Source organism: Thrips palmi, unplaced genomic scaffold (genome assembly GCF_012932325.1).
Source record: "Thrips palmi isolate BJ-2018 unplaced genomic scaffold, TpBJ-2018v1 HiC_scaffold_2, whole genome shotgun sequence".
In the NCBI taxonomy this organism is placed as follows: Eukaryota; Metazoa; Arthropoda; class Insecta; order Thysanoptera; family Thripidae; genus Thrips; species Thrips palmi.
Window position 1 is genome coordinate 4,538,306 of NW_023144629.1, and position 23,339 is coordinate 4,561,644.

The 23,339-nt window shown below is 62.6% G+C and overlaps 2 protein-coding genes across 5 annotated transcripts; one reads left to right on the forward strand and one right to left on the reverse strand.

Annotated features, from left to right (window-relative positions):
- Positions 1–68: 68 nt before the first annotated feature.
- On the reverse strand, positions 69–19,470 carry LOC117646695 (CD109 antigen). Of its 4 annotated transcripts, XM_034387811.1 has the most exons (25): positions 19,230–19,255; positions 17,674–17,790; positions 10,043–10,131; positions 9,758–9,956; positions 9,449–9,673; positions 9,093–9,343; positions 8,853–9,011; positions 8,609–8,780; positions 8,356–8,535; positions 8,146–8,247; positions 7,468–8,028; positions 7,332–7,386; positions 5,899–6,139; positions 5,387–5,504; positions 5,123–5,315; positions 4,516–4,676; positions 3,745–3,883; positions 3,543–3,661; positions 3,089–3,448; positions 2,845–3,022; positions 2,561–2,763; positions 2,152–2,486; positions 1,875–2,046; positions 1,697–1,799; positions 69–1,620 (listed from the first exon to the last, which is right to left on the reverse strand). In XM_034387811.1, the coding sequence occupies exons 3-25, from the start codon at positions 10,126–10,128 to the stop codon at positions 1,388–1,390; spliced, it is 4,545 nt and encodes a 1,514-aa protein (XP_034243702.1). In that variant the 5' UTR covers positions 10,129–10,131; positions 17,674–17,790; positions 19,230–19,255; the 3' UTR covers positions 69–1,387. The 4 variants fall into 4 exon arrangements, with proteins under 4 accessions (XP_034243702.1, XP_034243703.1, XP_034243701.1 ...); XM_034387812.1 differs by lacking the exons at positions 17,674–17,790; positions 19,230–19,255 and adding an exon at positions 19,450–19,470; XM_034387810.1 differs by lacking the exon at positions 17,674–17,790.
- A 1,552-nt stretch (positions 19,471–21,022) lies between these two features.
- On the forward strand, positions 21,023–23,283 carry LOC117647399. The gene is made up of 7 exons (XM_034389127.1): positions 21,023–21,076; positions 21,219–21,531; positions 21,582–21,811; positions 21,915–22,190; positions 22,272–22,427; positions 22,557–22,817; positions 22,911–23,283. Exons 1-7 carry the CDS (start codon positions 21,023–21,025, stop codon positions 23,103–23,105), a joined length of 1,485 nt encoding a protein of 494 aa, XP_034245018.1. The 3' UTR covers positions 23,106–23,283.
- Positions 23,284–23,339: the final 56 nt, after the last annotated feature.

Sequence of the window (23,339 nt, forward strand, 5' to 3'; positions counted from 1 at the left end):
TTCTGACCACTATGATGCTCTTCGCCCTTCGAAATGGGGATTCGGGTGTGAAATTAAAACTCGAGGCGTTGCTGATTAAATTCATCCTCTTTATTTACAGAATATTCTTCCCCCGCTCGTGGAGGAAGCACACTCATAAACACACCCGGAGAGAACACGACGGCCAATCCGACTAAAGTCACACAAAAGTCACAATTTTTCCAAACTACCCTGCTAGACGCCCACTGGCTGACCTGTCCTCTCTGGGGATAACACGAAAGTGCGATACACTTCAACGGTTAAGTTCGTATCGTAAAGGGAACAAAATGCGGGCCGTTTACAGTTTTTTTTTTTTTGTTTCGTTTTTGGATGCAGTGATTGCACGTCGGCAAGCTGGTGTTTCCCAAAAGGCGTAAAATAACGACAGAACTCGCCTAAGCACAGCTGGTACACTTGCTTCATGAAAAATGCCCGGGCATGCTCGGTACACTGGAATGGAGTACGTTGGGCTGCCTACCTGCCACGGCGCCGCGAGGCGTCCACAGCCAGGCAAGACAAGCCTGCACCCTTACTTCAGTCCCGAACTGTTCCCTGAGAGAACGCCTCTCTAACAATTAAATACTCTAATGTGAAAAACTTAAAAATGTATACTTATTGCATCACATTTATCACACAATAATACGGAGGTGTGACGGTGTGGGCTATATCTGCGCCTACACTGGGAATGAAATCACAGCCTGGTTAATACGTTCATGACTGGTTAATACGCTGCTGGGGAAAAGAGGCAGTCTCCTTGATGTTCAAGCCGCATTGCAGAAAGCTCACAAAACAGTCAAAAATGATATTTTACAAGTTCAATTATAACAAAGGCAGACAGGTTGGGATAAGTACGCTTTTTGACAACGGTGACTGCTGCGAGGTTAGTCAATTGTGATGGGACAAGAATAACAAAATAATGCGATTGCTCATCATAGAGTCACTAGTCACTTGCGCCTTCCTTACACTTAACTCGTCTTTTTCTCAGTACCTGTACAAGATGTATAACATTGTTAATGACCAGAACACGTTTAACTTAATCTAAACTAAACACGAAAGTCCTCCCTTTCTAGCTGGCAAAACACACACACACTAACACATTCAAACAAAAATGCAAGCATACACACACTCACGCAAACACGCATTCCAACATACGCACACACACGCGCCCTAAGACGACAAAAGGGACGCACGATTTTTTCACAGTTCTCTTGGCAAAGACCACAGTGCTTTCAAGGAGGAGCCAGTGTCGCTTAATCTTGGCTCCTTTTCTGGGAGGGTGATCTCTATGAAGAGTTTCACTCATTTCCCTATTTTTTTTCTGACGGTTCGAGATCGTCTAGTTGACGTCCCCGCTGCTGCTGCGGGTCGCTCAGACGGCGAGCGCCCGTCCGACGACGGCGGCCCCCACGCAGGCCAGCAAGGTCCCCAGGAAGGAGGGCGCGGCCACGGCGGACGCCCCGGGCTCGGAGCCGCCGTCGTCCGTGAGCCGCTCGCCGGTGCGGGGGTCCCTCCTCGAGGAGCACGACGCGCCGCAGTCCTCGCCCTCGCAGATGTCGCACAGGGTGGCCACCCGCGGCTCGTAGAACGCCCGCGCGCGCCTCGCTGCCGAAACAAGGAGAAAGCGACAGTCGAAACACCGTTGGGAACTAGTTTGACGCGCCGACTGGCGAGTGCTTACACTGGTCGTAGTAGTCGAAGACGGTGACGGGCACGGGCCGCTGCCGAGCCACTTTGTGGGTGCGGAACGCAGACACCGTCGGGCAGTACTCCTTGCGCACCATCTGCAGGCAAAAAACGTCCCCCGTCAGTAGCTGGCCCGGGTTCGAATCCCACACCACACCTTGACGTTTTCGTACCTTGTCGAAGTAGAGCACCACGACGGTGTCCTGCTCCTTGGTCTCCACGCGGCGGACGTGCTGCGACTGCTCCAGGCTGGGCAGGGCGTCGCGGTCCACGGTGAAGCCCGAAGGCAGCGACACCTCCATCACCGCCATGTTGCTCTCGTTGGCCGCGGGCGTAGGCACGAAGCTGCCGGCAACACAGGTTCCAGGTTCGAGTGCTGCCAGTAGTAAGGGTGGCCCATAGTCGCGGGCCGCCATCTTGTCGTATGGTTGCTATCTTTGGCGGACTTACCCGGCGCAAATCGACAGCTGCAGGTGGTTGCTGTCCGAGTTCTTGTCCACCTGCGGGTCGAGCGTGAAGAGGGGCCAGGCCGCGGTGACGTTGACGTTGTAGGCGTAGGACACCTGCACCAGGGCGACGCCGCTGCCCGTGGCGCTGATCTCCACCTCGCGCACCCCGCGCGGCACCTCCTGCTTCTGCAGGATCATCGAGTTGACGCGGTTGATGCTGATGCTGGAGGTCTGGCCGGCGGCGGCGCGGTACGAGAAGGTGACCACCACGTTGCCCGGCGGCGCGGAGATGCGTTCCAGGAGGCTGGCCAGCGCCTGCATGCCCAGCACCGTGTCCTGCGGGACGGCAAGCGCGGTTAGATCGTTCCTGGCGTCGTTCGCAGTGTGGGAGGCGCGGCCGAAGTACGCACCTGGGTGCTGACGAAGCCGCCGTTGGCGTTCCTCTGCGCTACCAGCCAGTGCATGATGGGGATGGCCTCGTTGACCAGCCCGCGCTGCAAGTACGTCAGCATCGCGTACGACGTCATCTCCACCGCCAGCGAGTTGGGCCGCGTGTACCACGGGTTGCGCTCCTGCCCGGCGGGCACCGTCTTGTTCCACCACTTGTGCTCGCCTGGGGCGCGCAGTCAAAGAAGAACACAGTTACTCACAAACACCCTCGGGGAAGTCGGGAAATGAGTGGAGTGGGACGTACTGTTGGACTGGGCCTTGGACTCGAGCAGGTTGAAGGCGGCCTCCTTGGTGGGGTGCAGCGCCAGGTGCAGGGCGTACGTCGTGACGGCGATGGCGTACGGGTCCTCCACGCCACCGATGTTCCTCACCAGGTAGTCCACGGCCTTGTTGATGGTGTTGCGGTACTTGGACGTGAATTGCTGCAAAGCGGGACGGTCAGCAGCGGATCGGGACAGCGCCGGCCTCTCTCTTCAAGAGTACTGTACCTGGTTGTAGAGGAACGTGGTGAGCACGTAGGCGGTGAGGGCGAGCCCCCTGCCGGCGCCGCCCTGCATGTCGGAGTGGATGACCTTGCCCTCCTCGGGGAAGCTGCCGTTGGTGGCCTGGTGCTCGGCCAGCCACTGCAGGGCCTCGTCGATGACGCGCTCCTCCAGCGGGATGTAGGCCTGGCCCTGGCGGAAGGCCCGCGCCACGAAGGCCGTCAGCCAGGTGCTGCCGCTGGGGTCGGTCTCGCCGAAGGCGCTGAAGGAGCCGTCCTTGTGGCGGTACGTGAGCTCCTGCTGGTAGCCCTTCTCCATGTAGGCGCGCGCCCGGCTCTCCACGGCCTGGCTCAGCTGGCGAGAGTTCTGGCGAAGCACGGGTCGGTTATTGACAAGCGCAATGACCAAAGTCAGCAGGTTGTTGCCTTAATGTAACTTTAGGTTTTAGCGATTTTTTTACCTTGAGGTAGTCCAGGATGACGACGTTGGGCACGAAGTTCAGCATGTTCTGCTCGCCACAGCCGTGGGGCATCCTGATGAGGGAGTCCAGGTTGGGGATGCTGGGGCCCAGGATGTCGCCTGCGGCACGCGTCGACCAATGAGAATGCAGCCCGGTGGCATGGCCGGCATGGCCAGAAGAGCGAGAAGAGAGAGATACTCACCGACGGCGGACACCTCTATGCGCTCCGAGCCGGGCACGATGTACTTGGGCACGTGCAGGGTGACGTTCGTCTTGAACGAGTTGCTGTTGCGGAGGTCCACGAGGATGGCCTTGTTGCGGAACACCGTCTCACCCTCGGGCTGCACAAGGGCGTCATGGACGTGGAGCCAAACCCTTCCGCACCGAGGGAGCGCCACCAAGCGCCACCCCCCGACGCGGAGTCGCAACCTCGGAGCGCCGCCCCCAGCGGCACCCCTAGCGGCACCCCTACCCCCACCCGGCGGCCACGCTTGGCAACACGGCGCCAGGCCGGGCCAAGCCCTTTCGCCGGGCCGTCTCCCCGGCGAAGGGACGCGAAGGGCCGTCGCCACCTCCGCGGCCGCGTGTGCCCCTGGTGGCGGCGCGCGCGGAAAAACGCCCCCGCACACCAAGCTCGAACCAAGGAGGTAACTCTAGGCGCGTTGTGCGCGTCAGGGCCGCAGGGCCGAGGGCCGGCCGCGGTGCGGGGCGACGCCATGGCGACGCCCTGCGTCATGTCCTCGGCGCCCTACGGAAAAGGGACGCACGAAGGCGCCCCCGGGGCCGCGCCGCCGCGCCGCCGCCTCGCCGGTCAGAGGCACTGCCTCCACTCCAGGGGGCGGCACGCGGGGCGGCACGCGCCAGTCAGACGCACCGCGGTCCGACACTCCATCGCAGTGTTTTCCGATTCAAATTTCGCGCTGAAGAACTAAGAACTGAAGAAAAACACACCAAAACAATTGAAAATACGCACCTTGACGAGGAGTCTGCGCTCGATGATGTCGCTGGCGCGCTCCGACGTGGCCTGCACCTTGATGGTGACGTAGCCCAGCTCCCTGGGGATCACCATGAAGGACACCATGGCGGCGTCCTGCGCGCGCACCGTCACCTTCTTGCGGCGGTACAGCTCCAGCTCTGCGGACGGAGGCAGAGCAGTGAGTCAGTGAGACAAGCAAGGCTGGCATCGCCACGGGGAGGAGCGTTCGGGACATTGCACGTGGGTTTTGAATTCTTGGCGGGAAGTCGGCGGCGGCGGCGGCGGCAACCCCGCGCCCCGGCAAGGCGTGGCACGGCGTGGCACGGCGTGGCACCGCCCGCGCGAAGGGCGGATGGCGGATCGATACTGCAACGAGTCGCGCGGCGAGGCCGCGAGGCGCCACCTCCTCGCCGACGTACGGGCCGGGTGGGCCAAACGCGCTGCGGACGCCCACACGGCAGCACTGTCCCGGCCTTCTTGTGGTGGGGGAGCTGCGGGCAGCATCTCTCGCGCCCCGAGGCCACGCCAGGCCACGCCAGGCCACGCCGAGCCCCGAGGGGGAAGCACCACGCTCGCGCGCCAGCAAGGAGGATGTCGAACTCACTCGGCGCGGGCTCGGCGTTGATCTCGTTGGACACCTCGGCGAACTCCAAGTCGCCGGCGTGCTCCAGGGTCACGTCCGTGCGCACGTCCTGGCCCATGTAGTTGAACACGACGATGGGGATGGACACCACCTCGCCGCGGATCACGGAGTAGGGCAGGTCCACGGACACGAAGAAGGGCCGGAAGACGGTCAGCTGGGGGGAGAGAGGGTGGGGGTGAGTCAGGGCCTGCAGGGCCTGCACGAGGAGGACGGCGCCGTGCTCACCTTGCTAGGCTGCGGGGTGAGCCCCAGGCCGTATAGCGGGTCCACGGAGAAGGCCGTGACGACCCAGGACGTGATGGAGTCGGGCACGGCCCTCTTGATGGTGGCGCGGCCGTCAGACCTGCACGACAACGAAAGCTCGGTCAAGCGAGGCGGCCAGCGGGGGCAGGCGTAGCGAGAGGGCGTGGCGACTAGTGGACAGGGCCGGGCGGGGCCGGAGGGTGAAGCAGGGGACTGCTACAGTGAAGGGCAAGTGTTTTTCGCAAGCATAACCAAGTCATTCATTCCCCAGTTCATGCCTTCCGCAGTTCATCTGTTCATTCACTCCGTTAAAAATGCTTTCGCCCAGTTCATGCCTTCCACGATTCACTGATTCATTCGTACTCACTCCTTTTTCTCGTTCATTCCGGGGCCGTCCACAAATGACACAGTCAAAAACTCTCTCAAAAATAAATAAAACAGTCGAATTTGTGGACGCCCCCTCAAATCATTCACTCCGTGCACTCCGTGCGTACCCGGACGAGACATTGGTGAAGAGCCAGGTGGGTGCCGGGGGCTTGGTGAGGAAGACCTTGGGGTGGTTCCAGACGGGAGGCGGGATTCGCGAGAACGCGTAGGGCCCGGCGAGGGGCGGCCTGGTGGCGGGCAGGTAGGCCACGGCGGGGCCCAGGTCGGGCTTGACGACGGGCAGCCCTGGCACCGGGAAGGAGCGGTGCAGGGCGCGGTTCTGGGCGCGGAGGGGGTCGTCCTCGTGAACTGCGCAGCAACAAGCACGTCGTCGTTGATGTTGGCGCCGGTCTAGTTATTGTTGTTGTGCTCGTGCTCCCGGTTTTACCCGCGCGCCAAAGGCTTGGCCGGATGGCCGACCTTCGCCAGAACGGCCAGAATGGCCGGGATGGCACGAATAACGTAATAGTGGCGGCGTGCGTCGGGGACACGGGCACAGCGACACAGCGACGCGGTCACCCGATGGCGGGCTGGCCCAGCCTGGCCCAGCCTTCCAGAGCGATTCACGTTAATGCATCCTCATTCGCAAACATGATTCGCGTCCTCGTACCAAGCGGTGCTTAGTGTTACAAAAAAAAGATAAGCGAAACTTCCCGACCTCGTCCAACCACCAAGCATGCAGCCGATGTAGTCATCAGGCGAGAAGTTGGGGCACAAGCAATGCGGGGCCGCGCGGGACGTGCAGGGAGGGGGTATCCGGGGGTGGAATCGGATGTCGTCTCGCCTGTGGCTCTGGGGGAGTCAGTCTACATTGGTTCAGGGGTGCCCAGGGAACCCACTCCTCCAACGTCAATGTCTTTTTTGGGGCACCTGATCGTTGCCTACCCTGAGTCCTGCACTTGCTCCCACAGCCACGTCTCCGGGAAGTGTCTCCTGGTCTTCGTGGCGTCCGCGGTGGCGTCCGGGGCGGCGCTAATGGACGCGAAGGGGCTGCCCGAGTCAGAGTCCAGCACCGGGGACGGCAGGCCGCGGCTGTAGTACTCTGGGGCACAAACCCGAACAACCGCACGTTCACACAACCGTTGTTTTTAGTCTGTGACCGCCAAGCCAACCGCCCCCAGCGGAATCCCCGCGCGGCGATGAAAAGCTCAGCAGAGATATGAGAAACCTAGCAGCCCTTCAGCGGTTGGCAAGGGCCTTACCTGAGCCGACACCTGGAAGGCGACTAGGCGAATGTACATGACATTACAGAGATTAGTAACACAGATTATCTTTTGATTAATTTGGTTAACGTGTGCAGATTGACAGTTGTTTCTGCCTCGGCTGCAGAAGTAAAAGGTGTGCGTTGGGTTAACCAAGCGAATTAATCACAGTTTTTGTCTTGTGACATCCGTACGGCTTGAGATAAGAGATTAATTACAAAACAATAGTCTTCCACATTTTTGCGATTTCCTGAGAGTTTTAATAAAGGTTATCACTGTACTATGCAGGCTTGACTTACCGACTCTCATGGACTCCATGACAAGACCGTTCGTCAGGATGACCGTTCCCGCGTTCTGAAAACAAGGTTTTAAAATTGTCAACCCATAAGTGAACTACATTCTCCAGGATGTTGTGGCTTCGAGAAATCGACTCACATCGAACACCTCCTGCGCGGTGGCGGAGCCGGGGCGCCATCCCGGAGCGCGGCGGCGCAGGCGAAGAGCGCGGCCCCGCGGCAACGCGGGCTCTACCCCCAGCAACGCCTCGTGCGTGGCGGGGTCTGGACTGTAGGACCGCAGCTCCTCCTTGATGTCCGCCTCGGTGATGTCGTTGCCGTCGCGCAACACCAGCACGCTCTGGTCCACCGCCAGGATGCCGATGTACGAGTTGGGGCGCGTCTGCAGCCGGAGCTCCACGTCGCGCCCGGGCTCCGTCGTGGTGGGGTTGAGCGACAGGTCCACGAAGTTCTGCAGCAGCCCCTCCAGCTCCACGTCTAGCACGTCGGCCACCACCTCGCCCGTCTCCAGCACGGAGTGGATGAGCACGCGCGCATTGGGCGCCATGGGGTGCGTGGCCAGGAAGCGGAAGGTGGTGGAGCGCTGGCCGGCCAGCGGGATGGAGTGCGCCACCACGATGTCGCCGCGCCCCATCACCTGGTACGACAGGTGCGACAGCGGGGACGTGCTGTTCACCTCGATCTCCACGTCCTCGTTCACCTGCAACGGCGCAGTCAGTCATCGGGGCGACGGTGGGGGAGCCAAAATGGCGGCCCATGACTTTGACCCATGCATACTACTCGCCGAGGTCGGCCGTCCCGGTAGTCGCCGACGTACCTTGGGGTTCTGCGTGACGAGCACGGCCTGCACGAAGGACGAGCTGGGTGACAGCGCGGCGTCGATGGTGGAGAACCACTCGGTCAGGTCCAGGTACCGCGCCTGCTCGACAACAAGGTGGTTACGCGTTACGAGCCAAGGACGTGATTAAAAGGTTCCGATGAGCGCGCGGGGTAATCGCTGGCGCCAACGCCGCAGCCCCCGACCCACCTCAATGCCCAGGGTGACGGCGTCGGACGGCGGGAAGAAGTCGACCTTGACGATGCCGGACCTGGGCAGCGGCCTCTCGAAGGACGTGTACTTGTCCGTGTCCCACGTGTAGCCGTAGCGGAAGGTGACGGGGTTGATGTCGTCCTGCACCGGGGTGCCGTCGTGGTGCGCCACCTTCACCTGCAGCAGCGCCAACGCCGTCAAGTCCCACGTCACGCAGCCGAGGATAAGCACGAGAGGCCGGGGTACTTACCCACGCGGAGTACTTGAGGCCGGGCTTGAAGTACTTGGAGGACCTGATGAGCTCCAGGGTGTACTTGTACTTGTGCACGGTGATGTGCTTGGTGATGTTCTGGCGGCGCAGCGTGTGCGCCTCCTCCACGGTCACATCGAGCTGCAGATCGCGAGTGAAGTCGCCCTGGAGCCTGGAAGGAAAGTGAGGGTAGAGTACACGCGCGTCGCCCCGCGTGGTTCTCCAGTTGCTGTCTGGCACTTACTTGAGCTCCTTCTCCAGGTCGAACTCGACGGCCGCCTTGCCGTCGATGGGCACCACTTTGCGCACGGGCGGCTGAAAGATGGGCTGCAGGATGTCCGAGATGTAGGTGGGGTAGGCCGTGACCGTGGCCTCGCCGCGGACCGGCTTCCCGTACGTGTACCTGCGGACAGGCACAAGGACGCCGTCAAAGGCGCGCCGGGGACAGCGACGAGACCCTCTCCGGGGTGTGGCCCTCACGTACCGTGCGCGGATGATGGCCGCGATCTTGCCCTCCTTGTAGGTGGTGAAGTCGGGCACGTCCGCCGTCACCTCGAAGTTGGGGAGGACGTACTCGGCCACCTGGAAGTTCTCGGTGAACATCTGGTCCTGGATGGCGGCGGTGATGTTCCAGTCACCCAGGACGGGGGACTCGGACAGCGGCAGCTCGCCGGAGAACACGCCGCGCGTCAGCGGCACTCGCTTCCACTCCTTGACGCGGTGGCCCTTGCCGTCCTGCAGCACCAGTTTCATTCATGCACGAGTGGAGGCAGCATTACCAAGCCGAAACCACGAAAAGCCATTAGGTTCTCTTTGCCGAGTGATGGGACCCGTTCATACCGAGATGAAGATGTCGAGGGGCAGGGTGACGCTGGGCTTGAGGTTGGCGTTGAGCGCCAGCACACGGAACTGCACGGTGTGGCCGGGCTTGTAGATGGCCTTGTCCGTCTGGATGAACACCGAGTAGCTCTTGTGCACGTACTGCAGGTCGGTGGCGTTCTCGAAGTTGACGCCGCCCTGGCCGCGCGCCGTGAGGCGGTAGTGGCCGGAGCCCAGGTCGGGGATCTGCAGGCACGAAAACCAATGTAATTAACATTTTTAAAAAGAAATTCAAGAGTTATTTGGTATTCCAAGCTGCCCCCGCCCTACCTCGAGCCTCGCCGTCCTGGTGGAGTAGGGCTCCACCATGATGGTCTGCAGCACGCGCTGGCTGATGCTGCCGCCTGAGTCCTGGCGCCCGGACACCTCCAGGGTGACGCTGGTGGGCTGCCCCGTGCCCTGCGTGGTCACGGCCACGCTGAAGTCCGTGTTGGGCCGGATGACGCGCGGGGCCACGATCGTGTAGGTGCTGGAAGGGACAGGAGGGACGGGGAGGTTCGAGGGCGACTCGTTTGCTGTGCAGTGGACGGCGGCCGATTGACGGGGCCAACTTACCCAGCAGCATCAACGGCGGAGACCGACGCGATCCAGAAAACACACAAGGACGCCAGCGCCTTGGTGGCGCTCCACCTGGCGGCCATGGTCTGCGGAGACAAAGAGAGCGACAGTCAATACCTAGGTCAGCGGTTCTCAACCTTGGGGTCACGAAAAAATTTCGAAATACTACCCCGTATAAGGAAACCAAACGAGTATTAACCGAGAAATTTGAAAGGGAAAAGAAAAAATTTGAACTCTACACCCCCTCCCCAGTCTTAATGGGGAGGCCTCCTGCTTTACTTCGGTGTTCGGGATGGGAACCGGTGCTATCAGGTACCTGGGGTTAATCCCGTCAGCGACCCTAAGCGTTCGCCGGGGGACCCAGTAGGACCCCAAAGCTCAGGCAGCTGGGTGGGAGCACCCAGTACGAAGCTCTTAGAGGGGCGGGACGTAGAGTGAGACGACAGAGAGACAGAGAGAGACTCAGACAGAGAAGAGGTTTGGTGGGAGCTTCTTGTTTTCGTAGGGTTGGTTGTGTACCCCATGGTACCCCCACTGTCCGGCGCTCCCGTACCGAACATACAGCGTTTTAGGCCAGCTTCAAAGGACTTATCATCGCCTCCCCGACAAGTCAAGGAGGCACCACCCGCAACCACACACCGGGTGGTCTGGATTGATGGATCAAATACTCCATCGCTCCAGTGCCGAGGCCAACCCGCCGAAGCGGATTGCTTTTTAGACACCCACAGCGGAGTGGCCAGGTGAATGTGACTCTGACCACTACGCTATCACGCTTGTACGTCTGGCAGCGTGTTGGACGACGGGTTTGAGTTGCACTGGGAGGAAGGCGGTCGAAAAATGTAATGAAATGATGGGATTCGATCCCCGGACCCCGCCATCGGGATCACACGACTTTACGCTCTCGGCCACCACGGCCCATGATGAGGGGATCGGCGTGAGGTGGGTTCTTGACGCAACAGGACTCGACCGACCCGGTCAAAATTTCGCAAGAAGTTGGGGGAGTCGAACCGCCGACCCTAGCGCTGGGAACCGACGCCTCTACTCCCTGGACCACCACGTCCCATGCTCGGTGTGGGCTCACGTTTACGGGTTTGAACCGCACTGGGTGAGGCAGTAAAATTAAATGGAAATATTTTAGGAGTCGAACCTCCGGCATGTGGGCCTGTTGCACACGGCTCCGCTCTCATGGCCTCGAACCGCCACCCTTAGGATAGCAAGTCGAAAAAACTTTTGTGACGCTGGTATTCGAACGCCGGCCTGCGGTACCTCGATCCCACGTCTCCAACCTCTCGGCTATCGCAGCAGTTGTGAAACGCGACGGATCATCTGCTTTCATTAACGTTCGTTGAATGAGATTTTTTTTGTGGGGGGAGAATCTGATGCATGCAGTCACACATGGCATCAGCGCAGCAGAGTGGCACCCACTCACTCACGGCCAAAGTCAGCCCGTGGCCTTCCCCCTCCCTTCGCACCGCCGCACCGCCACGCCATGTCCGCGACGCGCCGCGGTCTCGGAAGGCACGGCAGGGCAGGGCGACAGACTGACTTTCAATACAGCGCACCACAACAATGCCCCTCCAAAAAACTTTCTGTTCCTCCAGATTTGGCCCCAGGATTTTTCACGGGCAGCTGAAGCGCCCGCGGATTCGAGCACAGGCAGCCACGCGCGCAGCTAGTTATGCCCGCTGCTGCAGCTGCGCGCGTCTGTCCGCCGGTCTGCAGGGGCTGCCGGGCTGTTGTGCGTGTCGGCTGGCACCATGCTGGCACGCGCGTGTGGGTTGCGCGGTGGGCGGACCACAAGCCCCGTACGGTTTCGCGTCGCTCGCGTCACTCGGAGGCTTGGCGCGGCTTGGCGGCAGTGCTTCTCGCTTCGCGCTCCGCCAAAAGGCCGCGGGGACCGTCCGCAAAGCACGGCCCGGTTCGTTCACCTCGTGCACCCACACGCCTCCAGGCCTCCAGGCAGCCTTCGCATGACCCAGGCCACGCCAACGCCCATCTATTTCCCGGCATACTTCCACTGTCACATTTCCTGATGCGAAAAATCGGCGAACGTTTCGCCGCTTCAGACTCGTGGTTTAGGTTACGAATTTCGGCGCGGCCCGCCCCACCCCGCCTTTTTAATTCGCTTTCGTTCTTGTTCTTTTCCGGTGTAAGAGGCCTGGCCCGCCACCTCACGCCGCCGCCGCACCTTTACCCGAATGCTTCCGTCCGTCTTTGTCCCACTTGTGCCGTGCCCACCGTGGCCGTCGTCACACAGTGTGTCACACTCGTACACCCACACGGAGCGCCACGGAAGCGGCCGAGTCACCGGGCGTCGTCGCCGCGTCACCTGCTCCCGGACGCCATCAACAAAGCCATCACCGCCGAGAACGGCCCATTCAACCGCCAGCAGCGCCACGCCACTGCCACGCCCGCCGGCCGGAACCCCTTGAAAGGGTCGCCGAGCGACGGCGGCGGTATTCGAACCCACGACCCAGGGCCTGTGACAGGCCTGCAGCCGCCTGCAGCCCGGCGGCCGTGACGCCCCGTGTGTTTGCAGTACTTCCCGTCTCGGTGAGAGTGTGTGTGTGTGTGTGTGTGTGTGTGTGAGTGTGTGTGCTCACGACCGACAGCGCACCCGTGCTAAGAGCGAGATGGATTTCCCCGGCCAGACTCCTCCCCTCCACCCGTTTTTTTCGCAGAGAACCTTTTGGCCCGATCGGGCCGTTGGTCGTTCCCTCCCGATCTGGCGACGCCAGCCGATGCCGATCGACGAGGGCATCGGGCCCATCAGGCATCGCAACCGATCGCAACGACGTCCATGCAATCGCAGCCCATGGCAGCCCATGGCAGCCCTTTCTCAACGAGCGGCATGCACTCGTTTGTGCGACGTCTGTGCGCCGCCAGCTCGGGCTGCCCGCCTGCCTGCCAGGGCCGCCAGCCTGGTCTGTCCGGCCGGCCAGCCGTCTCCCTCGCGCTGCTCGCGCTAGCGATGCGTGCCTTACATGGTAGCTCGCCAGTGGCCACAGCCCCACGGCCGCCTCAGTCCGAGGGATCGCTGCGTCGCTCTGTCTCTCTCGCGCCCCGGCGACAAGCCCCGCGAGTGCGACAAAGACAAGGCGACGAAACGGTCCAGTCGGCCACAGGGTCCACCAGAGTGGCCGTCCAGTAGGACAGGCATTCCGACGGCCAGGCCGACGGCGTGCGCGTCTACAGGGTGTGGTGGAGCCGCCCGCCTCACAGTGGGCCAGAAGACCGGTGCTGTCGCGCCCCGCGGACCGCGGACCGCCGGAAGATGCGGTGCGCGGTTCGCTCCGAAAAGTGAAACCGAAACCACGGCGGGACGACAAAAAGGGGGCGAGTTTCCGGTAAAAAGCGGCGGTGCGTTGTCGTCGCCGTCGCCACCAAGGTGCGGCAGAAAGCCTGCAGGTCCGAAAGCCCGAAAGCGTTCGGGCTTTCCCTTTGGAAACTCCCACAGGAAGCCCGCGGGAAGCCGCACCGGCCGCTCCGCATGCAGAGCGATGGGCCAGGGGCCATCGGACGGCCGGGCCTCTGGGCCCGGTCTCCCAGCAGGGAGACCAGGGAAGACACAAGCGGTGTTTTCGCACGGCCGGACGGGCCAGCCGCATCCGGTGCGAGAGCGCCACCAGCGCGACCCCACGACTACGAGGCGGGCCGCGGAGAGGCGCCGCACAGCTCGCCGGCTAGCCGCCGGCAGATGTAAAGCACGTCTGTCTGTCTCACTGTCTGTCTGCCAGGCGCGGCCAGGCGGCCGGCGAGGTGCTCGTCTCCCGACCGCGGCCTTACAACACACGACACGACGCTTCCAATTCCATGCGGCGATGCTTTCAAAATTGCGGCGACAGACAGACAGACAGACAGACAGACAGCGCGGGTAGACACACGGGCCAGGCCGCATAGCGCCGCATAGAGATGGCAATCTCACACGCCATAAGCGCAGCAGACTGGCGGTGCGGCCCACGGTCACCGCCGGACCAACTTTTTTCCAATCTCATTATTTTATTTTTTTTAGGTGAAAATAAAAACAAGACGTCAAGGTCGAGCTGATTGCTTTACAATTGCGATATTTTTTTTTCTTTGTTTACTTTTGGGTGGAATTCGTTACGTCACCGTTTACGGGCCGCCCCTCCGTCGCGGTGTATTCGTTCCGCCCGCGCGTCTGGGCGCGAACGCATGACCCCGCCCCGCCCCGCCCCGCCCCGCCCACCTGGACGGACCCGCCACGGCGCGACAACACGCACCACCTGACCGGCTGGGCGGCTGGTCTGGCGATCCCACCGATCAGAGCGCCAGGCTGCTCCGGACTCCGGGCCACGCCACGGCACGCCACGCCGCGTCAGGCCCATTGGGCAACCGCCGACCGCCACCACACTGCCACGCGCGCCGGGGAGGCTGCGCGCTGCGCGACCGCCGCACCTGTGCAGAGACGCGGGCCGTCGGTCTCTGCCTGTCCTCTGTTACCGTCGGTTACGTCTCACGAGCAGAACGCCGTGGAGGGTAGGCAGGCCCGCCAGCCAGCGGTGCGCACCGGGGTGCCTACCCAACCCTCGCAGGCGCCCAGGCGGCGGGGTAGGCAAGCCCGCCAGCCAGCCCTGCGCACCGGGGTGCCTGCGCATCAGGCGCTGTGCGGGTTCTCAGACGTTTACAGCAGCTCGACAGACGGACGGGCGGACAGACGGACAGGCTGACGGGCGGATAGGCAGAAGCATCAACGGGTGGATGGACTGCGAGGAGCGGACTGCGGCGGCCTGGACAAGCAGGCAAGGCGGGCAGGCTCTTCGCTCCAGTTGCGAGGGCGAGAGCGCGACGAGGACGGCGACGGCGACGCGCGCGCGCGCGCACACACACACACACACCTATACACACATACACACACTAAGACGGGCAAGCGTCGTATTCGTCCGATGGACGCACTCTGTAACTTGGGACGGCCGGGTAACTTTAGACGTCATGAAGTGAAGGGCCCTTGAGCACATAAGACTTTGTGTGAATATTGGATTAATATCGGTTTGGGAGCAGAGTTGCCGCAAAGTTTGTCGAAACGGTAACAAATGTATAGAAATCATCGTTTGGCCTGACTTTAGGCAGCCACTGCATCTAATCTAAGCCGCCAAATCGTTCTCCCTCAACGGGTGGGTACTCTTTGGGCCTTCCTTTAGAACCCCTTTGTTACGGAGTGCGATTGGCCACCTTAGTTTGGGAGCGGTATTGCAGCAAAGTTTGTCGAAACGGTAACAAATGTGTAGAAATCATCGTTTGGCCTGACTTTAGGCAGCCACTGCATCTAATCTAAGCCGCCAAATCGTTCTCCCTCAACGGGTGGGTACTCTTTGGGCCTTCCTTTAGAACCCCTTTGTTACGGAGTGCGATTGGCCACCTTAGTTTGGGAGCGGTATTGCAGCAAAGTTTGTCGAAACGGTAACAAATGTGTAGAAATCATCGTTTGGCCTGACTTTAGGCAGCCACTGCATCTAATCTAAGCCGCCAAATCGTTCTCCCTCAACGGGTGGGTACTCTTTGGGCCTTCCTTTAGAACCCCTTTGTTACGGAGTGCGATTGGCCACCTTAGTTTGGGAGCGGTATTGCAGCAAAGTTTGTCGAAACGGTAACAAATGTGTAGAAATCATCGTTTGGCCTGACTTTAGGCAGCCACTGCATCTAATCTAAGGCGCCAAATCGTTCTCCCTCAACGGGTGGGTACTCTTTGGGCCTTCCTTTAGAACCCCTTTGTTACGGAGTGCGATTGGCCACCTTAGTTTGGGAGCGGTATTGCAGCAAAGTTTGTCGAAACGGTAACAAATGTGTAGAAATCATCGTTTGGCCTGACTTTAGGCAGCCACTGCATCTAATCTAAGGCGCCAAATCGTTCTCCCTCAACGGGTGGGTACTCTTTGGGCCTTCCTTTAGAACCCCTTTGTTACGGAGTGCGATTGGCCACCTTAGTTTGGGAGCGGTATTGCAGCAAAGTTTGTCGAAACGGTAACAAATGTGTAGAAATCATCGTTTGGCCTGACTTTAGGCAGCCACTGCATCTAATCTAAGGCGCCAAATCGTTCTCCCTCAACGGATGGGTATTCTTTGGGCCTTCCTTTAGAACCTCTTTGTTACGGAGTGCGATTGGCCACCTTAGTTTGGGAGCGGTATTGCAGCAAAGTTTGTCGGAACGGTAACAAATGTGTAGAAATCATCGTTTGGCCTGACTTTAGGCAGCCACTGCATCTAATCTAAGGCGCCAAATCGTTCTCCCTCAACGGGTGGGTACTCTTTGGGCCTTCCTTTAGAACCCCTTTGCTACGGAGTGCGATTGGCCACCTTAGTTTGGGAGCGGTATTGCAGCAAAGTTGGTCGAAATGAACAAAATTCGAAAAGAGGCGCTTCTTTTCTTCCCGACCGTCCGATACCGCACAACGGCTCGGTGTCTCTTGTCTCCGTTTCCCAAGCATCCTGCTTGCCTCTGCTTGCCTCACAACGCCGCGCCTCAGACAGGATGGATGTCAACGACTCCACCCGCGCAACAACAACAACAACCGCATCATCTTGGCCACATCTCGGCGGTGGAGCGGGGCGGGGTGGCAGGGCGTGGCGTTCCCAATTATTCTAAAACGCGCTTCAATTTGCTGCGGTCATTACTGGATGGACGCTGCTGCCGCTCGCTGTCGGCAACGAGTGTGCGAGTCGGGCCGAGTTGGCCGGCCGGCCGGGGGCCAACGACTTACTTACAGCGCGCTCTCCACTCTCTGCCGCCGCCCTGCAGTCCGTCAGCGCCAACCGATTGGCCCTACAGTGGGGCTCCCTCCTCATTTAGTTTTTTTTGCCGAGAGACTCTCGTGGGAGAGGAACCTAATCTAGAAATGGCTGATTTTCGCCATCGCTGCCGCGGCCAGGCTCCGGCCGACGCCGCATCGCGGACCGTGGGACCGGCGGCCCGGTGCTCGGCCTGGCGGCTGGAGGCGCACATGACATGCAGCGGCGCGGCGCCGGCGTGGGACAAGAAGAGCAGGATGCAGCACAGAAATAAATGGGGGGGGGAGGCACTCCGTGAAAAAAGTGAAAGTCCTAACTCGCGAGTCGCGGGGCGACGTGGGGCGACGCGGGGCCCACTCCGGTGAGGCTGCAGGGCTCCAGCGAGCGGAGCACAGAAGGGCGGGGAAAGGCAAAGGCAGCGTGTGGCGGGCTGGCGGGCTGGGGGCCTGGCGGGCGACGTGGACTGGAGTGGCGTTCCTTGGTTCCTTGCCCCTAACCCGACTCGTGACCCGGGGCCGCGGTCAGGGTTCAGTAGGGCCGCGCCATGGCGTGCCTCGCCCTCTGCGGGCCCCACGCGGCCCCACGCGGCCCCACGCTTTGCCTCAAGGCTCCGGCCGAAGACCGACAGCGGAACGGGGAACTGTCAGGCGCAAAAGCCGCGTATCTCAACGGAACACGACGGTCGTGCCGGCAGGGCGGCAGGGCACGGCCGGGCCACGGGAGCTAAGCCCCGCGCTATATGCGTGGCGAACCGGCGGGCACGCGGCCGACGATGACAACCACTCGTTTTCGATTCAAGTCATGCTCCACTTTGAAACAATATCCCCCCCTCCCTCCTCGGCCCGCGGGCTTCTCGCAGGCCTCTCGCAGGCCGCGGCACTCACCAGGACCGCCGCTCCAGAGGGACGGCCGATTGCCGATTCCGATCTCGATGTGCCTCCAGCCGCCCAGGTAGGTCCAGGTAGGTCCACCCCCGCACGCGCCGATGAAGGCTGCTGCTCCTGTGGAACGTGCGGCGGTGAGGTAAGCGGCCGACCCGCCCAACTGAACCCGCCCCTGGGTCAAAAGCACGCGCCCCTGAACCGCCCAGGACTCCGCGCCCCGCTGTCGTCGACGGCGTGCTCGGCGCGCGGAGCGCCTCAGCGACGTCCCCGAGCGCAACAAGCAACTGGAGCGAACATCGGCGCTTTCTACTACGTGCGGCGGACCGGCGGTCCGGCGCAGGACCCACGCAACTCGACGAAGGTCGCGTGCAGTTACGGCCGCTCGCACGCCGCCGCCATGCGCCGTGCCCGCCATGCCGCCGCCGACGTCGCTTTTTCTCGTTTTTGCCGCGGCACGGCGATCGGCTTGGAGCGGCTCCGGGCCCTTCGGGCGCATCGCGAGAACCGGAGCGCGTTTGCTTATTCACTTTGCTTCTCGGAACTCGGAGAACTCGGAAGGGCGACGCGAGGCGACGCGAGGCGGTGACGCTGCCGCGCTGCCTCGCTGCCTCGTTAGGGCGTCGTTAGGGGGGTGCTTGCGTCCAGCTTGCGTCGCTCCCGTCTCTCTCGCACCCCTACGGAACGCGCCATCGGTGCGAGCGAGACAGAGCGAGACAGAGCGACGCCGAATGGCGGTTCGGAAACGCTGTCCGGCGTAACGACGGTAACGACGCGGACGTGGCCTCCAAGGCCTCCACGATCTGGACCGCGGCCATCGGCATCGGACCTCCGCGGTCGGCCTCCACCGCCTCCACCACGCCCACGCCGGCCTCGCCCCGCCCCGCCCCGCCCCGCCCCGCCCGCCGCGGCGCCAACTGCTTTGCATTTTACGAGCCCAGCCTGACAAAAGCACTCGGAAATGTGACACTTGACGGGCCATCGATAAACAACTAGGAAAAAAATAGATTTTGTGGAAACACAAGTTTTAGTTTCAACTTTGGTGCTGCCCGGGCCGAATCCCCCACTTTCACGTCTTGTGTCACTGTTGGGGCGTGGGGTGTTTTAAGTGAGGCGACCGCGTCGGACAGCCCAGGACAATCCAGGACCGCCCTGGGCCAGCCCGCCCCCGCCGCCGGCAGTCCCGTGGTGTGGGTCTCTCTGTCTCTCTGCTGCGATCGCAAGGCTGTCGCCCTCGTCCACTTGAATCACTGTATCACACGACTGCCGGTCGCGGGCACGGGCACTGCCCCTCGGGTCCGATCCAGGATCGACGGCGACCTCTGACCCTGCCGCCAAAACTCAAACAGCACCGCTCTCCCTACGGATCACTGACTTTTGGCGCACTTTTACGTTCGGCACGTCACTCCGTCCCGTGGCGACCGGCCCGGACGACGCGAAGGCCGTGCCCTCGCACGGTGGCACGCGACGCAGGACGCGCGTCGCGTCCTTCGGCACACAGGTGGCGCGTCGCGGACACGGGGTGGGCGGCACGGCGCCACCAGCGACACGACGGCTACCTTGATGCTGCTCGCGGCGCGGCGGTCGGATGCAGACTGCAGCGGCGGAGCGGCGACGGGACGCGAACCCGCCGGACGCGGACAGAGGCGGAGCGCGGAGCGACGCGCCGTCTTTCCGTGCCGGGGCCGGGGGAGGGGAGGGGGAGGGCCGCGGAGGGGGCCGATCTCTCCCGCGCGGCCCAGAGGCCCCAGAGGGCCCAACAAGCACCGGCCGACCTACCTGTACCGCCTGCGCAAAGCCCGAGTCAGCGCGGCGGAGCGAGACACCTGTCTCTCTCCCTCCGCCCGGCTCGGCTTGACTCTGCCTCCTCCAGGACCCGCGGGACCCCCAACCCACCAGCGTCCGTCTCCCTCGCTCTCGTCACAAGGCGGCCGGGCCGGACGTCTTGCCGGACCTTGAAAGGAGCACCTGGGACCCCGCCAAAGCGCCGCGCCCCGCCGGGCCCCGCCCCGCCGCGGCAGTAGGCAAGGCACGGCCGCGGCACGGCTTGCCGCCTTGATTGTTCGAGAGGCGTGAATCCTCTGAGGCGTACATGAGCAGTGATGCGCGGAGAGGCAGCCAACCCAGAGGACCCCTCGTCCAGGGCGTCGTCCAGGGCGTCCTCGAGGACGGCGTCGTGCACCTCCTGGCGCGCCCGAACGCAACAGGTGTTCCGCTGACTCTGGTCCGCGTGATTCATCCATTCATTCATCTCGCTGGCCGAACCGGAACCGCTCTTCCGCGAAAAATGACAAGTCATGTTTTCGCACGAATTTGGAGAAAATAAATGCTATAGAATTGCAGACTCGCGGGCAGTGCCATGCCCATGGCGCCGCGTGCTGTCGCTACTCCGCGCTACCGAGGGGGCCCGCGGCGCGGGGTACGTCCACTCTGGTCCGGTTCTGCGAGCTCCGCGAGCTGCTCGGGCACTAATGCCTTCCTGCGAGGCCCGCGTCCTGCGCCAGCGAGGCGGCCACCTCCTCGTCGGGCTGAGGGCCGCCTCGTCCGAACTGCCTCTCCGTCTATTTGTCTAGGTTAGTGTCCGACCGGGCTCCGCGCTCCGCATCACCTCCTGGCCCGCCCCCTTACCGGCGTGTGCTAGTCTGCTAGCACTCGTGCAAAAGTTTTGACTGTCTTCGGACACCTGCGGGGGGTGCTCTGCTGTGTGAAATTGTATCAAGCGGATCGAGAATCTCGAAGGAAATTTTAAAATCCTAGGCCTGCCTCATAGGCTCGTCTGGGCGAGGGGCGAGGGGCGAGGCAGAGGCGGCAGCGTGGCGGTGTGGCGGCGCGCGCCTCTGCAGGTGCACTGGTTCATTGTTACGCGCATCCCCTCCGTCGGCGGCCTCGGCTCCGCGTGGCTCCGCGGCGGACCCAGCGGACGGGACCGCAGGCGCGGACAGCTTAGCACTCTTCGCCGGGTGGCCCCACTGTCAGGAGCAGTGCCGCCCACCGCGGCTTTTGTAGAGGGCGGCGACCCGGAAGAGGACGAGCCCCGTCCGCCACTCCGCGCGCCCAGCCCCAGCTCCGCGATGACGAGTTTATCCTGATGGACAGCGACGGCCCCCACGGCCCCCACAGCATGGCCAGGACGCCGCGCCCCTCTGCCGCTGCCACCGGCACCACGTACGCCGCGTGGCCCCCGGGGCCCTGGGACCTGTCCGCGCCGCGCCACCACCACGGCCAGCACGGCCCCGGCTGCGCCTGGCCCTTGACCCCCGCCCTCGTCAACGTGTGCGAGGACCTGTACCCCGACAGCAGCGCACCGACGCCGTCCCTGGGGGACGCCTTCTCGTCCGAGGTGACGCCGGACATGGTGCTGCCCGCGCTGTCCGCGTTCCCCACGTACCAGCAGTACACCATCCAGGTTAGGCCGGCCTCCCGAGGGCGTCACTTTGCTCACGACAGCCACAGCGCATTTCGCGGCGGAAGTGTCAACAGGCTGAAAAGATCGCAAATGCCATCTAAAAAGTAAAGCGGCCGCTCCCTAACTGGTCTTCCCCGCCAAGGACTCGCTGCTCCCGGAGGACTCGTACGCCGCGCTGCCGCCCGAGTACCCGCTGTACAACTGGACCCTGCCGTACGGACCGGAGATCGACCTGCGCTCCATGGCGGTCGCCTCGCCGGCCTCGGCCCCGTCCTCGTCGTCGCAGTACCTGTCCGCGCCTCTGCCGCGGCATCGGCCTTCGCGCCCGCGCCACCGCGCGATGGGCCAGCCCGAGCCCGGGATCCGGGTGCAGTTCAAGAGCCCCAGCGAGATCCGGCGGTCGTGCGCGCCGCAGGACCTGCAGCAGGACATGCATCAGGTGGCGTGGCTGGAGGGCTGGAAGCGGAGTCTCAAGCAGTGCCTCAACACCCCGGAATGATTGTAGGCTTTGACGCGCAGCCCCAGCAGCGCGGCGGCAGCGGCGGCAGCAACGTGGCGGCCCTGTGCCCCAACCTGCAGGCCGTGGAGACCGTGGACCTGGACGACGAGGTGGTCGAGGTGGAGGTGCGGACATGTCGCCAGGACGAGGCCAGCGCCTCGGAGCGCATCACCTTCGACAGCATCGAGGACGCGCTCGCCTCCATCGAGGCCCAGACCCACCCCACCCCGCCGCCGGTGCGTTGGCAGTGTGGTGGCTGCCGCGAGGCAGGGTGGCGCGTGTCCGCGTCATCGTCTCGACGTGTTTTACCATTGTCGTGCTTTCCTCCGGTCCATGCAGGCGCAAGGCTGCGTTGCCGCCGCCGCCGTGGCGACGGCGATGGCCAGGTCGCGCGAGCCGCGCTGCAGCCCGACCCAGAACCCGAAACTGCCCCTCGCCGACGAGAGGCAGGACGAGGTGGTGAAGGCGGCCAAGTCGCTGTTCAGCAAGCGGACGCGCACCCTGTACCACTGGCTCTACCCCGACACCTCCAAGACCAAGTTAAAGGCCACTGTGTCCGCCGCCTGGGACACCCTGGCCGACAGCGAGAAGCAGTTCTACCTCTCGCAGGCAAGCGCGCGGTGACCGCCACTCCACCGTCCGCCAGGCGCCAGGAAAGGCCGCTTTGTTACTGTGTTTTTCGATTTTTCGGCGCAGGTGCTGGGCAGGTTCGGCCTGCAGGCTTCCAGTGTCATGATCAACCCCCAGCTGGACGGCATCAAGGGCTTCCCCTCGGCCGAGCTAAGCGCGTCGTGGACGGGGTCGGCCGCGTTGCCGACCGCCCGCAACCCCAGCCCCTCCAGCCCCTCCAGCCCACACCCCCGGCCGCCGCTGCCGTTCCACCAGCTGCCCCCCAGGGACCCAGGTCACCCAGGCCACGGCGGCGGCCGCGCGCCGGTCAGGACCAGTGTGCCGCCGCGGCCGCCCCTCGGGCCGCCCTCCCCGAGGCTGTCCGAGGCGCAGGAGGCCGTCAACCAGCTGTTCGCGTCGTGCGCGGACTCGGACACGTGGGCGTCGTACAGCTGCTCGTCCGCCGACACCGCCCCCGCCCCCGCGGCCCCCAGGCCCGCGGCCAGGACGCGCACCCTCTGCGGGCATGCGGACAGGAGGAAAAGGCCAGCGTCGGGGATGGTGCCGATGGTGCCCGACGTGGGGCCCAGGGTGCGGCTCAGCGCCCTGGGGGCGGACCACGTGGACGAGGAGGTAAGCTTCAGTCGCCCGGCTGGCCCGGCTGGACCAGTGCGCCGCCACGCCGCCACCACACTGTCATGCCATTCCCCGTGCCCCCATTCGCAGGTGACCATCCTCAAGGAGATTCGCGATGCGAGACTGGAGGCGGAACTGCAGGAGGACGCGGAGCTGAGCTCCGAGTTGGAGAAGTTCAGGCTGCTGGCGAGCGGCGAGCGCCCGGTGGGCTTCAGCAGCTTTAGGGACGACTTTTGGCGCGGGACGCCTGACCCCGAGGATATTTTCACGCAGCTCGACTTTTGAAACCTTTTTTTTTTTTTTTTGTTTTTCATTTGCACGGGCCGCTTTGGGTGGTCAACAGAACTAGCGGCACTACGGACCGTGCGTTGGTTTCAAAGATTATTCTAGCTGTCTAGTTTTGCTTTACTTTGTGATATTGTAGTTATAGATTTAGACTAGTGTCGACTAGAGAGAAATGTGACCCAAGTCAACTTTGTACATTTTCAGTATTTGCTCGAATAAAAGCATGAGTTTTTG

Bases quoted from the DNA above. Each gene is read 5' to 3' on its own strand.
- LOC117646695 (XM_034387812.1), bottom strand. From the start codon at position 10,128: ATGGCCGCCAGGTGGAGCGCCACCAAGGCGCTGGCGTCCTTGTGTGTT. The intron at 8,029-8,145 runs GTACGTCGGCGA...GCGCCGTTGCAG, and splicing joins TCGTCACGCAGAACCCCAAG to GTGAACGAGGACGTGGAGAT. The intron at 3,449-3,542 runs GTAAAAAAATCG...GTGCTTCGCCAG, and splicing joins TCATCCTGGACTACCTCAAG to AACTCTCGCCAGCTGAGCCA.
- LOC117647399 (XM_034389127.1), top strand. From the start codon at position 21,023: ATGGTGCTGCCCGCGCTGTCCGCGTTCCCCACGTACCAGCAGTACACC. The intron at 21,532-21,581 runs GCTGGAAGCGGA...GAATGATTGTAG, and splicing joins TCAGGTGGCGTGGCTGGAGG to GCTTTGACGCGCAGCCCCAG. The intron at 22,191-22,271 runs GCGCGGTGACCG...TTTTCGGCGCAG, and splicing joins TCTACCTCTCGCAGGCAAGC to GTGCTGGGCAGGTTCGGCCT.